Raw genomic sequence first — 15,589 nt, 5'->3', positions numbered from 1 at the left:
ACCCTGTGGCATTCGTGATTTGTTGATGGTGCACTGGGCCCAACAGCGTAGGGAGTTTTCTTACCCTTCATTATTTTAGGAATGTTTTGGCCTCGTTTTTCAGCCGGCCGCCCTGCATTAAGCTATCACACGGGCTCATGAAACCCTAAGAAGTATTTCGTACCTGCAAAGAGACAGTGAGATCTGGGAACAGCAAGGTGGCAATTTCCCCTGTTGCAGCTCTGACTGTGGCCCAGGGTCAAGTCACCCTCTGTATTCTTGTTTCCACGCTAGGTTGCCATCTCCATTGCCCCTGCCCTTGGTTTGATGGTACATTCAAACTTCGACCACCCACCAAACACCTGGTATCTGGGTTTTCTGGCACTGTGGAGGGAGCCAAAATGGAGCCAGTCAGGCCCACCTGTCTCTTGGAAGCAGGATGGATGAATCCCCCTCCTTCCTCCTCTTTTGGACAACTGCCCCTGCCCTTAACCTTGGCTGTGCATGGATTTCTGGGAGTTGTGGGTAATACAGTTTGCTTTCTCTTCTGCTTGGTTGCAGACCCTCCCCCAAAACAGCTTTGTGGGATGCCTGAGGAACTTTCAGTTGGATTTGAAACCCCTGGACACCGCTTCTGCAAGCTTTGGGGTGTCTCCCTGCTTGGATGGCCCTTTGGAGAAAGGCATCTATTTTTCTCAAGAAGGAGGTCATGTCATCCTAGGTAAGGAGTAGTTTGGAAGGCTTTATATCTTTATAGCTTCGATTCTGAAGAACTCTTATCCTTTTTTTGGAATTATGATGTTTAAACTATTATTTGTTTATTTTTGTTTTGAAAGCCAACTCCGTGCTTTTGGGGCCAGAATTTAAGCTTGTTTTCAGCATTCGCCCGAGAAGTCTCACTGGAATTCTAATTCACGTCGGAAATCAACCCGGGGAGCACTTATCTGTTTATATGGAGGCAGGAAAGGTGTGTAGCTGTCGGATGACATGGGAAGGGTGTGTGAATTTATATTAGAACCAGATTCCACTTCTGGAGACCATGGTAGGTGGAGTTACGGTAGAGAGTGGAATCCAATCTTGTATTTAAGAGGCCTGACTTCAGGGCTAACTTACCCTTTTCCTTAAGTAATTTGGTCATCATGTTTTCTGTTCTTCATCTTTTAAATTGGGCAAATTCAAACAAGCTGGGCTGAATTCCGGCTCCACCACTTAGTTATAGGGCCCTCGGGAAGTTACCTAACCTCTCTCTGACTCAATTTCTTTATCTTTAAAATGTGGAGAATGATGCTTATATTTAAGGGCTTTTGTCAAGAGAGGAGAAGCTGCCATATACTCAGTAAATGTTCATTTTTCTCACCTCCCCTTCACCCCTGTCACACCTCTACTTTTATTTATTTTATTTTATATGAACATTTATCAGTAAATGTTCATTTTTCTCACCTCCCCTTCACCCTTGTCACACCTCTACTTTTATTTATTTTATATGAACATTTATCAGTAAATGTTCATTTTTCTCACCTCCCCTTCACCCTTGTCACACCTCTACTTTTATTTATAAGGGCAGCACCAGAGTTCATGGGATGGATTTTCTCACCAGCCATCTACACCATGTCACACCCTTGCCCATGCCCCACATCCGCTGGGTCAGCTTCAGATTCCCTTTATCCTCTCTACACAGCTCACCAAGCCCTTCTGGTCTCTGCAGCCAAGCCGGCCACAGGGTCTCCACTCAGCCTTCCTTTAGCTTTTCATGGCTTCCTTCTTCAGCCATGTGCTTTTGCTGCTCCATCTTTCCCATTGCTCACAGGCCTACTCAATATCTTATGTTCACCACCCACGTTTAATCTCTTTCCTTTGCAAAACAATCTCTTTCAAACCAAATCCTTCCAGGAAGCCTCTCTTAGTTAAGGCCTTAAAGCAAAGATTGATAATATAGCATTTTCTTTTACCTTTATCCTTCCAGTTTACTGAATGTGAGGGAAGACTCTCAGAATAAAATACAGTAGTCAGAACTCTTGGACACTTTTTAGTTAAGTTACAGCTTTAAGTCTGAGCAGGCCTCTTGCGGGCCCAAGAAGCAAGGAACTATGCTTAACGGTGGTTCAGACAAAGCTGGCTTTTCAGGGGAGGGGTTGGGGAGCATCTTTGGTGAGAGCTTCTGGATAGGAAATACTCCCCCCAACACGAAATCAAGACCTGATAACCTTCCTAACAGCTGTGACACTGCTTAGCTTGAAAATTGCCCGAGAAAAGGCTGCCCTGTCTGCTTACATGCAAATTAGATGTAAATTACTTATCAACAGGCTGATTTTAGCCCTCTCGTTTCATTGACCTTGATTCAGCCCCTGGAGAATCCTGGCCCAGAGTGGGAATGCGGGATTCTGCACAACAGCACGTTGAGTGCCTGACCCCTGACACGTGCCCAGTGCAAACTCAGTCAGTTAGCATGCTGAATTCCTTGGACGAGACCCCTCTTTAAGTCCTGCGTTCATGGAATTATTATAATTGGCTGCCCCTTGCAGCCGGGTATAGGCCTCAGCCAACGTTTTTGCCTTCCAAATTGTACACGTCCTCCTAAACAGAGCTACTGTCACATGCTAATCACTAAGGCAGATCTTCGGTGCTAATCAGTAACCTTTGAGTCAGGCCTGATGGGACCGGGGTAGGGAGTCAGTGGGAAAGGCTCCTTACCTTTGGCAGTAACTTCAGGCCAGGCCCTGGGTTTGCAGCTCACTTGCCTGGAAAGGGGTGCAACAGAGAGATTCCTGCAAAGCCTTTGTCCCTCTATGGTCACCTGGTGCGGGAGGGTGTACCCATGTTTCAAGTGCTCCTGGGCGGTCAGGGTGCAAGGGCTGGGAAGGAAAGATGGCAGGAAGTGGGCCCCACCTGCCTTTCTGAAGGAAATAGGAAAATGCATGTGTGTTCCAGGTCACGGCCTCTGTGGGCAGCGAGGCAGGTGGGATCCTGACATCGGTCACACCAAAGCAATCTCTGTGTGATGGACAGTGGCACTCGGTGACAGGTATGACGTCCAGTAGCCTATTGTTCACAGACTGAAACAGTCTCCCTTTCCATCTGGACTCGAACATCCCAAACGCTCCCTCAGTTCATCCATCCATTAGCGTCTGACCAGGGTCAGCCCACCAGGTTAAGGTGCTGGGAACATGTCTATTCTCAACTCCAGTCGTATTTATGTAATTCACGGCTCCAGTTCTCCATAACACACTGAGTTTTTTTTGGGGGGGGGGCGGTGTGGAACCCAGCAAACTGATAAGCTATGTTTGTTTTCAAGGTAGCATAACACTGTGATTGAGATTTTGCCTCTGAAGTCAAAGAGAACAGAGGTCAGGTCTCAGTTCCAGCCCTGTGAGACCTTGGGCAAGCTACTTAATTTCTCTTTATCTTCAGTTTTCTCATCTGTACAACGGAGGTAAAAATAGTATACACCTCCCAAGGTTGTGAAAATTAATGGGATAATGTGTGTGAAGTGCTTAGCAGTGTCCAGCACGTCCTAAGTGCTCAGTAAATGTTTGCTCTTAGTATAGGTAAAGTTCATTGTTGGGTTATTTTTTTCAACAACATTTAATACTAATGCCAAGGATTTAGACAAACCACTTGACGGGGAACAGGCATAAACTCTCAAGTCGAATCTGCTATTTTAGGAATAACTTGAGCATACAAGTTTGGAGATATATTAACCTGTATTGGCTAAAATATCTTTTGTTAAAAGTAGCTGCCTCTTGGCTAATTTGAAAGCTAACTGCATTGCAGTTGGTTAAGATTGTTGACGCTGGAGGAGTTTTATTTGGGAGGGTCAAAAGCCACTGTCTTTGGAGTCCGTTTTCAGCAGTCAGTCAGTGTCTTCTTGGAAAGAACCAGAGATCACGTGAAATAAGCACTGGCCTCTGGAGACAGGAAACCAGGGCTTGAATCCCAACTTGTTTAATTTATAACCAAGCCATGTTGCCAAGCTCCTCAGTGATGGAGGGTCACAGTCTCTTATCTGAGAAACGAGAGTGATGATATCTTCCTCACAGATTCATTTTAAGGATTAAATTCTGTAATATAGGTGGAAGCACCTAAACAGCACCTGGTGGGGAGAAATTAGTTGAATTTGTGCTTAGGTTGATGGAATTCCTGCGAGCCGTGCTCCCTCAGGTCCAACAGGAGTGAGTGAGAAAGAAGCCGATGATGATGCCCGGTGTAGACATTATACAGTGGGCAGGGCTCTCAGGTGATAGACCTGACCTGCTTTCCTTCCCTGCAGTCACCATAAAACAGCACATCCTGCACCTGAAACTGGACGCAGACCATAGTTCCACCGCTGGACGGCACCCCGTCCCCACTGCCCGCACGCAGGAGCATCTGCACATTGGAGGTGTCCCAGGTAACCCCTGTGCTGACTTCTACACCCATGTTGTCCCACGTCAACTCTTAACATCTCCATCGTAACTCGTGGGTGGGGGCATCACATTTGTTGGGATATCAGCAGGGGCAGCCGTTGGCTGGACCGTGTAGACAGTGAGACTCTTTCTCCAGCTTGTGGGGAAACCGGACTGCCAGCAACAGAACGTTTCCCAGCAGCCCAGGCCACGTGGCTGCTGCTTCCACTTGTCCCAAGCCTATAATTTTTTTTTTTTTTTTTTTTTTTTTTTTTGTGGTATGCGGTCCTCTCACTGTTGTGGCCTCTCCCGTTGCGGAGCACAGGCTCCGGACGCGCAGGCTCAGCGGCCATGGCCCACGGGCCCAGCCGCTCCACGGCATGTGGGATCTTCCCGGACCGGGGCACGAACCTGTGTCCCCTGAATCGGCAGGCAGACTCTCAACCACTGCGCCACCAGGGAAGCCCCCCAAGCCTATAATTTATAAGCCTCTCCTAAGAGCCTGCATGAACCTAGAAGCCTGATATCATAAAGAATCAGAAAAGGGACTGAGAAACTGGTCTCTCCCCTCCAGGCACTTAGTTATGGTGACTTATTAAGCTGTGTGGAGCCAGAATGGGGGAATCAGGCAGGGTGATCAGAGTCAGGTGAATCAGAGTCAAGTTCAAGACTGGAATTTTGCCTGGAAAGAGCCTTGTCAGCCTTCATTGATTTATGTGCCTCCAAATGGTCTGGTGGTTAATTTTATAGGTCTTCCATGACCCATGAAAAGCACTAGAGTTCAGAGTCATTATCTATTGATTTGGGCTGTGGAATCTCCTTCTCTGAAGGATGTGCAGAGTAGCCTTGTGGCTGACCTTTCACAGCAGGGGCTGTGCTGGGTGCCTGCCACAGGAGAGGACTCGGTGGACTGAGAGCCTGGGTCCCTTTAGCTCTAATAAGACCGTTTCTTAACGGAGTGCATTCACTTGACAGTATGAATAAGCCATCAAATGCCTCTCCTTTTGTCTTTCAGCTAATTGGAAAACCCTGAAGCTTCCCGTGTGGAGATCCTTTTCTGGCTGCCTGAAGAATATTCAAGTCAACCACATTCCTGTCCCTGTCACTGAAGCTGCAGAAGTTCAGGGGACTGTCAGTCTGAATGGCTGTCCTGACCACTAACTCAAACCCATCACAAGGCAGGGAAGTTCACCTCCGGAAGCACTGATTACCCAACACCCCTCCCTCTCCCCTCTCAAGGTCGTTCTGACTTAAGACACCATCCTGATGGGTTTATTAGCAAATCTCATTTTTAATTCCAACCACACATACCCATCATTTTGGCATTCAGTGCTACATATATATTTTACATAAAAATTCCATTTCTTGAAGAGGATGAACAAATCCTTACATGCTTCTGGTAATATCACTTTAAAAGTTTGATGTCTTTTAAAGAACACTGTTTTCCACTTGTTAAAAAAAATAAATATCTTGCAAAGCACTTTAAAAATACAAAAATTTTACATGTGTTAAGATGTTATAATTTATGGGGTTAAATAAATGCAGTGTACTCTTCAAATTATGATGTTTTATTAACATAAAACGATTGGCTTGCTGGTCATTTTTAATTGTATTCATTCTTCAGCACCTGTTCAATGTGCCACGTACAACGCAGTTTTCTACAAATAATTACCAAGCACATGCTGGTGAGGTACCGTGTGTGCTCAGTGTTGGATCTACAGTCGAGGAATATGCAATCCAATCGGGGAGACACATACTGTTCATAAAATAGTAAGTAACAAACTGAATAAATGAACCTGCAACTCCACTTGGCTTGCCACGTACAGTCTGCTGCCAACCAAGTCTAGATTATGATGATCAATTCCTTGAGGGCAAAAACTGTCTACTAGAGGAGCTGAGATGGATGTATATACTATCATTAAAGCTTTGCATGAGAAGCTAACAGAAGTCAATGGGAAGTAGGAATCTAGTTTTATCTACAAAATAATGAACCATGTACTAGACCAATATTATTACCCAGCACCACTCTCACTAGCAGAGAAGGCTATGCAAGCACTTCTGTATCTCCTGCATAGTATTTGCTCATCAGGACTAAAACAATTCTAAAATTTGGATATAGTAATCCTATGTGGTATCCTTACAGCTACCTGCCCTCCACCCCTGAAACTGAGGCACGTTCCCTTCGAGCCAGTGCTCTTTTATGACCCTCACACTGCCGTCCCGTGGGCATGCTTTCTACCTGCCATACCTATGCAAACATGAACCGTTCTCCTGGAGAGGTAGCAAGGTCCCCATCGCAGGGGGTATTCAACAGAGGCTGGCTGGTGGGCTGTAGGGATGCTATGCTGGGTCAGAGGCTGAATTTCATGACCTTAAGTCATGTGCTTTCCAAAAACATTGATTTTCAAATGAAAATTCAACCAGGTGATGACCATCCAGACCCTGAGCCTGCGTGAGGAAGATCCATTTCACCTGCCTTTGGCAGGTCTGCACTAAATGGCTGATTCTCTCTTCTGGGTTCCTGGTGTTGACTTAAGTGAATCTACAAAGTTATTCATTAGTACTTCCCAGATGCATTTTAAAGGGGCAGTTAAGTCTTCGTTAATACCACTGCTCTTCCCTCCATTTTATGGTAGCTGAAAGAACAGCTGTCCATCTGCATTTGCTGAATATAATCCCAGCCACCAGAAAGCAGCAGAGGGTGTCACAGATGGAGTTTGAGACCCAGAGCCCTCAGCGTGGCTCTTCTCAGATTGTAAATGTCTGTTCTCTGAAAGGAATGCTACAGCTCCTCACCTGGACCCTCACGGGAAATACGTGTAAACTGTGAAGTGCATATAAGAATCATCGCTATTATCTTCCTCCTGGCTCACAGCCTATCACAAATTGGGCTGACCTTGGGGTGAGAGGCCTAGGGGTCAGCAGGATCACCGGTGGTTGACCCTGACCCGTTCATGACGCCTCCACGGTTGGTGTCATTCTGGTCCAGGCGAGTGGGGCCTGGATTGTGAGAAAATCAACTCACATCTCCCGAGGTGACAATCACTTCAGGGGCACCCAGGGACTATGGAGCAATCGTGTGCCTTCGTGGGCTGCCTCCTTCACCTCTTGACCTCATTCCTCAGGATGTAGGGCGGTTGGGTTTTTGCCACACTCATGATAACCCCATGTCAGAGGATGGCGGCTCCGGGCAGGACACGCTGACCTTCCCATCCTCCCAGGAAGGAAGTCATCTCACTTCCCCACAGGGAACTTTGGGTCAGCGCCTTTCTCCCTCCCACCAACCCTGCCCAATGCTGCCCTGTAAAGAACCCCAAACCCCAACTTCTGCCATTCCCACCACATTCACTCCCCTCTCTTCCAGCTCCCCAGTTCTCTTTTTACTAATTCCAACTTTGGGTGGGTCCATGCTAGCCCCAGAAAGGCCAGGTTCTCTCTCAGGAATGAGAACTTAAAGCCAGCATATGAGTGGAACCATTTTCAAATAACATTATGATATTGAATACAAATGGTATAAATATCGGTTATAGAAAAATTATAAAATCACCCATAATCTCATCACTCAGAATTCTATTTGAATTTGGTTATATGTCTGTTATTCGATTCTAAATGCATGTATATTTCCTTACAAAATGACAATTATACTGTAATATTATTTTTATGTTTTTTAAAACTATATGGTGTTTCCCAAGTCTTTGTGGAACATTCCATCGGATGAATTTATTATAATATATTTAACTAACCTCCAATTATTAGGCAACTGGGTCATTTCAAATTTTTGCAATTATAAGCAACACCAGAATGAATAAGTCCTGGAATGTAAACTTACTTATTTTCTTAGGATAAATTCTTAGAAATAAAACTACTAAGTCAAAATACATGAACGTTTTTGTTTGTTTTGGGGGTTTTTTTGCGGCACACGGGCCTCTCACCGCTGTGGCCTCTCCCGTTGCGGAGCACAGGCTCCGGACGCGCAGGCTCAGCGGCCATGGCTCACGGGCCCAGCCGCTCCGCGGCATGTGGGATCTTCCCGGACCGGGGCACGAACCCGTGTCCCCTGCCTCGGCAGGCTGACTCTCAACCACTGCGCCACCAGGGAAGCCCTACATGAACCTTTTTATATTTGTTGTTAGCTATTGTCAAATTGCTTCCTAAAAGGTTCTATCCCCTTACATTCAAATCTTTTTTTAACTGACTTTAGCCCCTGAGATCACTAAATATAAACTCACCAAGATCAGCTCATGGTCTTCAAAACAGGGAGCAGTGTTTGGATCATGTCAGCTCACAGGGATCCGCCATGCTCCAGGCCCATCTGAGCCAAATGCACACCACCTGGAAATGCAGGGGCAGCTGATGGGCTTTGACGGGTGATTCCGCAAAACGCCTTAAGGGAGGGAGCAGTTCAGTCCTTCCGGAAAGGAGCAAGGCACTCCTCGGAGGCTTGGAAGAGTGGACTGTGCTCCCTGATCAACCGCCAAGCCTCAGCCGTAGCAGCTTCTTCCTCCTTCATCTTGTAAGTTTGCTTTCTTTGTGATTGAAACGTTCATAAGGATTTGCTCAGGCAAAATTTCCAGGACAAAAGCTCGAGTCCCCATCCCTCCCATCACCGTGCCCCCCAATAGACATCCAAAACAGGAGCTTGTTGGGCTTCCCTGGTGGCGCAGTGGTTGAGAGTCCGCCTGCCGATGCAGGGGACACAGGTTCGTGCCCCAGTCCGGGAAGATCCCACATGCCGCGGAGTGGCTGGGCCTGTGAGCCATGGCCGCCGAGCCTGCGCGTCCGGAGCCTGTGCTCCGCAATGGGAGAGGCCACAACAGTGAGAGGCCCGTGTACCACACACACAAAAAAAAACCAAGAACTCGTTTTTCTTAACATGAATGATTATGGTAATAACAGTGGTGGTAGGTGACAGGTGTGTCATGTTTCCATTTTCTTAATTTGCCAAACAATATAACTTCTCAGCATAAAAATTCTAGCATAATGTCTGCATGCCTTTGTATGGAAGGCAGAGACAGAATTGGAATATCCCTGTTAATCATTCTCAGAGTGAAAAACAATTATTCTCCCAGAGTAAAGGGCAGGGTCCTGAGATGATGAATACTATTTACTGAAAATGCTTTTTTTCTCCTTTGCTCATGAAGACTTCTATGACCCCAGAATATAAAGTGTACCTTTCCGTTGCCAGAAGGTTTTATTTCCCATAAATTTTGAATGTGTGGTTTATTCTGCTCTACATTGAGTCCTTGATAAAATGAGACTTGGGAGTTTCAGGGGGGAAAGGCTGGAACTTTCAGTCTTTATGAATGCACACGATAGCACAGCACACACTTACTGATTAAACCACCCCTGACTCAAAAGGCTTTTGCTAATTAATCAGTAACGAATCGTTCCATACGCAGGGAGCATGCATTCCTGGACAGTAATAATGGAGCTGGGTGTCTGGTGATGTAGCTTGGTGTGTTGTCCATTCCAAAGGCAAATCTCAGTAGGAATTTAGTATTCCTACAGGAAATATGCTTCCTCAGAAATAAAGTCTGTATTCTGGAAAATAAGTGACTGTGTTATCTAGCATTCAACTGCAGTGCTGTCAACAAAATGAGATCCTTAATGTCATGTTTTTACAATGTCCTTGGTGAGGGGGAGGCCCCTGAGAGGGAAGAAAGTGTCTCATGGGACTTCAGGGCAGCTTCCTGGACCAAAAAGTCCAACTGCTGCTGTGATAGCTCCTGACAAGACCAGACTCCAGAAGGATTTGTCTCCTGCTGCACTGTTCCCTTGTCATCCATCTCGTCCCACTTCCCCTCCATAAGAGCAGAGCCCCTCAGGAAAACCACCTCCACCTTCAGGAAAAACCTTTGCTCTTGGAAATCACTTGGCTCTGAACTACTTTTCGTTCCCTTGGTCCTATAATTCCAGTTGCATTTCAAGCATGCAAGCTTTTTGTCATGTGGTTTTGAATATTCTAGAAGTTTGAGGGATAAAAAATTAAGTCTTTTACTTCAGAGGTCTTCTCTGAGAGTTAACTGAGATGATAGATGTAAGAATGTTGGGAGAATATCACTGTTAATTTTACCACTGTTAAGAACACTGTAAAACATGGAGCAGAGGTATCCAAAGTTGGTACTTCCTTATGGCTTTAGTTACTCTAGGAGAGGAATTCAAATGTCTAAAAGCATGAAAGCCGGGGTGCCTCTGAGAAAGCACTGACCCCAAGTGGCGTGATGGTACCTCACTGTGTCCAGGTCTTTCTGAAAACAGGTTACCATCTCCCATCTGCTCAACAGGCTACTGTCTTTACTCCAGTCCCATTTCTTGTCCCCCAACTTGGACAAGTGTCTCTGCCTTTAACCTTTATCTTAATCAACTAAGTTTCCATAACAAAACACCAGACTGGGTGGCTTAAACAACAAAAATTTATTTTCTTGCAATTCTGGAGGCTAGAATTCCAAGAGCAAGGTTCTGGCCTGTTTGGTTTCAGGTGAGAGCTCTTCCTGGCTTGTACCTGGTCACCTTCTCGCTGCGTCTTCACACGGACCTTCCTTGGTGTGTGTACACGGTGGGGAAGGCAGGGAGCCCTTCGGTGCCTCTTCTTATAAGGAGATTAATCCTCTTGGATCAGGGCTCCACTATTATGACCTCCTTTAACCCTAATTACCTCCATAAAGACAATATTTCCAAATACAGTTACATTGGGGGTTAGGCCCTCAACATGGGGAAGTGGAAACAGGTGTGTGACAGGGCGAGCATAGAATGTGCTGAACGTGCCTTTTGCAATTATGTTTCAATTGAGGGAAGCCAAGGGCCACTGAATTGTCTCCTTGTCTCTGCTGAGGTTTGTGGTCTGGGAACTCCACAGCCGTCTGAGTAAAATCAGCTGCTTCTGACCTTGTAGCAGTCACCTCCATGGCTGGCTGCCTAGCACAGGATTTACTTGAAGATTTTAGGATAACAACCATTCCAAGAGCCTGTCTCACGCGTTACCATTTACACCACCTTTTCACGTCTCTTCTCACCTTTGACCCTTACCACAGGCTGACCCTTACTCTGGTTCAGGGAAGGGGAAGATGACCCCTTGCCTTCCTCTGACCTTGACTATGTCTTGCCGCCCACTGTGGGCGCTCTTTGCAAAGTAGTTGCCCAGTTTCTACCGCTGTTGCCCGTTAAAGGCTCTGCTTTTACCTCAGGGACATTGAAAGGCTGCAGCCAGGGAGCTTATAGGAGCTGCCACCACGGGATCCCCTGAGAGCGGGAGGAATGGTGTTGGCTGTGGGTTGGAGACGTTTGGGGAGGGGAGGCAGCTGAGCGGGCAACTTGCGTGCTTTCCCACCGCTGAACCTGCAGTCCCACAGGTGACCAGAGGGGACGCTGTGCGGCATCATTAAGCCCCGCCTCCCGGACGCCATCCCGATTTCACCAGGAGTCGCAGAGTGAGCAAGGTGCAGGCTGGATGCTGCCCTGTCCCACCATACTTGTCACTCGTTTTGGCCACAGGAGGTTAGTGTTTGGTGAGGGAGGGGCCACAGGGCAGAGCTGCAGTGGGGACTGCAGTAGCTGAGGATCCAGCAAGTCCAGGAGCAGATGGGTCTGGATGGGCCGTCTGCCTTGATGATCTAAACCGAAGGGTTCGGAAGCATCTTCTCCAGCGTCAGTTGGAGCGTTCTCGTTTTGTTTGTTGTTGCTGTTTGTGTTTGTTCTGTTGTTGAGTTCTCACTAATATCTCAACCACTAAAGCGGGTCCCTTTGGGTTTCGTGCCCCCCCCCCCCACAGGGATAAAATGGAGATACAGAGGAAAGAGGCTGGGTTGTGAACTCCGCAGAAGGGCTGGAGGCCTGGCCCTGGTTCTGATTGGAGCTATAATCTTGGGCAGGTTTTCTCACCTGGCTCACCTGTAGCTTTAAGATAAAAAAGGCAAAGGACTTTTTTTTTTTTTTTTGCGGTACGCGGGCCTCTCACTGTCGTGGCCTCTCCCGTTGAGGAGCACAGGCTCCGGACGCGCAGGCTCACTGACCACGGCTCACAGACCCAGCCACTCCGTGGCATGTGGGATTTTCCCGGACCGGGGCACGAACCCGTGTCCCTCGCATCGGCAGGCGGACTCTCAACCACTGCGCCACCAGGGAGGCCCGGCAAAGGGCTTCTTGAGACTCACACAGTGCGCTTTAGAAGGGCAGAAGTCAAAGCCCTGCCTGATACGGAAGAGAGTGCATTTGCCTAGGACGCCCTCTGTGCTCTGTACACGGAGGGACCCAACCACAGCCCAAGAGGAGGCTTGGCCAGAGTCCGGGGGACGGGGGCGCCCTGACCTCATCTCTTTCAGGAGTACATCTGACTGTGGGTACGTTAGCCCCATCTTGCCCCAGGAAGCTCAGGCTCAGAATGCTTGAGCGATTGGCCAAAGTTCAAAGCCAGGTCCTGGGTTATAGAACTGAGACAAAAACTGGAAAGAGCAAGTCGGAGGGTACATGAAGGGAAGTAGTAGTATGAAGTCTTTCTGCATCTGAACCTGACCTGCTGCTGACCTTGGATCAGGAGAAGATGGGGCGGCAGAGAAAGATGACTGGCTGCCAGGGTCAGCTGAGCAGGGACTGTTTCAAGTCCTAATTATCTGCTGTCGTTGAGCTGTCAATTGTTCCACAAATCCAAGAGCTAACATCCCTTTGTTCTGAAGACACTGCAGAATAATTACAAGCTGGATAAAGCCCTCAGGTGGAATGAAAGGGAAATTAAAACTAATTACTATTCAGGGCAGCCATTCTCTGGCCTCAGACTTTATTTTCTTCTTTTGGTATTTTCATTTACACACTCACAAAAATGGAGCTAAATCTAAAATAGAAGCAAACCCTGGTTACACAGCAAGAAAATGTGAGGCATCCTGAGCTTCGTTTGCCCTGCTTCCTTCCACAAAATTCTTTTATGTAAATTGCTTCCTCCCTGTGCCTCAGACATAATAAATACTCATCGAAGGAAGGAAAGAAATTGCACAAGTGGGAGATGAACTAACATGTAGAGATTCCCAAACCTCACTCTCTCTAGCATCATGGATTTTATTACTAAAGGTTAATGGGAAATTGATCCATTAATCAATCCATGGAAGACTTTTCAGAAATGACTTGGCTACTCATCTATTTGGTGAAAACTAAGGGAACCTCTTACCCTCCTGGGTCCAAAGTTTCTCTGGGGTAAACGGATTCATTTCAACCTATGGGTTCATGAAGGTGAGACCATCACCTATATGCAAAGCATCCCTTCAAGTATTTAAAATAGTTAAAAAGAAAAAAACTTCTGGGTACAGATGGGAGCTGCTTTCCAACTAGGAGAATCAGGTGTTGAAGGAACATATCCACCCTTCCTCATTCAGTGCCAAAACAACCCCAAACTTCTGTAACCAGAACAACTCAAACTCTACCCAGAACTCACAGTCGCCCCACTAACAGACACGTGTGCCATTTATTAAGCACTTGGCACGTGCCACTGTGACAACCTCTCGCCCACACAGTCTTGTTCAATCTCAACAGTTACAGTAGAGTCAGGTATTATTACTCCATTTAGCAGAGAAGTAAACTGAGACTCAGCGAGTAAGCCCCAAGGTTACACGTCCAGTCCTCACAGAATGCTGACCACATTATGTTAACCATGTCTTTCTGATGCTTTGACCTAGGGGAGGTAGGGACCTGCTGACTGACCCTGGAGGGGCTGCCCCTCCCATGGTTAGCTGATTCCTAGAGAGAGTGGAGGGCTCAGCTGAGAGCGCTTGCCTTTCGTATACTAACCAACCAAGCCGGAGCCCACACCCTCACCACTTCCTCTGCGCCTCTCACACTCAGGGCCATTCCCTGCCCACCTTCCCGTGCCCCCCCACCATAATCACCTTGGGGCCAGGTACCAGACAACTAGGGACAGCTCCTGTGCCCCAGAGTCTACTGAAATTATTCAAGCTAGCCAATCCTAACCCTGTTTATCTGCCTCACCCATTCTTCCACAGAAACCACAGTGAAGGGTCCTTGCCCGCATTGTCCCCTCCTTCTTCTGCCTCCTGACAGACCCTGAATCTTCCTCCTGTGGCTCCCCCGTGTCACGGTGTGTCCCCTCCTATTGGAATCCGTGAGTATAACAAGCTGTTTTCAGTGGCACTTGTCTCCTGATCTCACCTGCATAATAATAAGACCTACTTTTCTTGTTTTTTGCTTTTGTTTTTTCCACTAAGCAATTATTTTTTTTCTTTGAAGAATTAATAGTTGAATTAATATGTTGTGGCAGTCTCTGCTATACAGCAAAGTGACTCAGTTATATATGTATACATTCTGTTTCATATTCTTTTCCCTTATGGTTTATCATAGGATATTGAATATAGTTCCCTGTGCTACACAGTAGGACCTTGTTGTTTATCCATTCTCTATATACCAGTTTGCATCTGCTAATCCCAAACTCTCCATCCATCCCTCTCCCAACCCCCTCACCCTTGGCAACCACAAGTCTGTTCTCTATGTCCGTGTTTCTGTTTCATAGATAAGTTCATTTGTGTCATATTTTAGATTCCACATATAAGTGAAATTTTATGGTGTTTGTCTTTCTCTGACTTACTTCACTTAGTATGACAATCTCTAGTTGCATCCTGTTGCTGCAAATGGCATTGTTTTGTTCTTTTTTATGGCAGAGTAATATTCCATTGTATATATGTACATCTTTATCCATCCATCTGTTGATGGACATTTAGGTTGTTTCCATGCCTTGGCTATTGCAAATAGTGCTGCTGTGAACATCGGGGTGCGTGTATCTTTTTGTATTATAGTTTTGTCTGGATATATGCCCAGGAGTGGGATTGCTGGATCATATGGTAATTGTATTTTTAGTTTTCTGAGGAACCTCCATACTGTTTTCCACAGTGGCTCCACCAACTTACATTCCCACCAACAGGGTTCCCTTTTCTCCACACCCTCTCTTAGCATTTGTTATTTGTAGACTTTTAATTTATGGCCATTCTGACCAGCATGAAATGGTACCTCATTGTAGTTTTAATTTGCATTTCTCTAATAATTAATGAGGTTGAGTATCTTTTCATGTGCCTATTGGCCATCTGTATTTCTTCTTTGGAGAAATGTCTCTTTTGGTCTTCTGCCCATTTTTCGACTGGGTTGTTTGTTTTTTTGTTGTTGAGTTGTATAAGCTGTTTGTATATTTTGGAAATGAAGGCCTTGTTGGTCACATCATTTGCAGATATTTTCTCCCA

At 46.4% G+C, this 15,589-nt stretch overlaps 1 protein-coding gene and 1 long non-coding RNA gene across 2 annotated transcripts in view; both read left to right on the top strand.

Moving 5' to 3' along the window:
• The window catches only part of LAMA3 (laminin subunit alpha 3), a 240,940-nt gene extending 235,035 nt beyond the window's left edge, over positions 1-5,905 (top strand). Inside the window, exons 71-75 of the mRNA XM_030842611.3 lie at positions 541-700; positions 816-946; positions 2,908-3,001; positions 4,247-4,366; positions 5,377-5,905. Of these exons, the coding sequence (XP_030698471.1) occupies positions 541-700; positions 816-946; positions 2,908-3,001; positions 4,247-4,366; positions 5,377-5,522 (651 nt within the window). The 3' untranslated portion in view covers positions 5,523-5,905. The remainder of the gene's footprint in view (positions 1-540; positions 701-815; positions 947-2,907; positions 3,002-4,246; positions 4,367-5,376) is intronic.
• Positions 5,906-6,086: 181 nt separating this feature from the next.
• On the top strand, positions 6,087-14,393 carry LOC138842952 (uncharacterized). The gene is made up of 3 exons (XR_011377982.1): positions 6,087-6,131; positions 11,703-11,855; positions 14,345-14,393. It is a non-coding gene; the product is annotated as an uncharacterized lncRNA (long non-coding RNA).
• The last annotated feature ends 1,196 nt before the right edge of the window (positions 14,394-15,589 follow it).

This window comes from Globicephala melas, chromosome 13 (genome assembly GCF_963455315.2).
Source record: "Globicephala melas chromosome 13, mGloMel1.2, whole genome shotgun sequence".
Taxonomy (NCBI): domain Eukaryota; kingdom Metazoa; phylum Chordata; class Mammalia; order Artiodactyla; family Delphinidae; genus Globicephala; species Globicephala melas.
The sequence above is the reverse complement of the archived record's forward strand: the minus strand, read 5'-3'. Positions and strand labels throughout refer to the sequence as shown.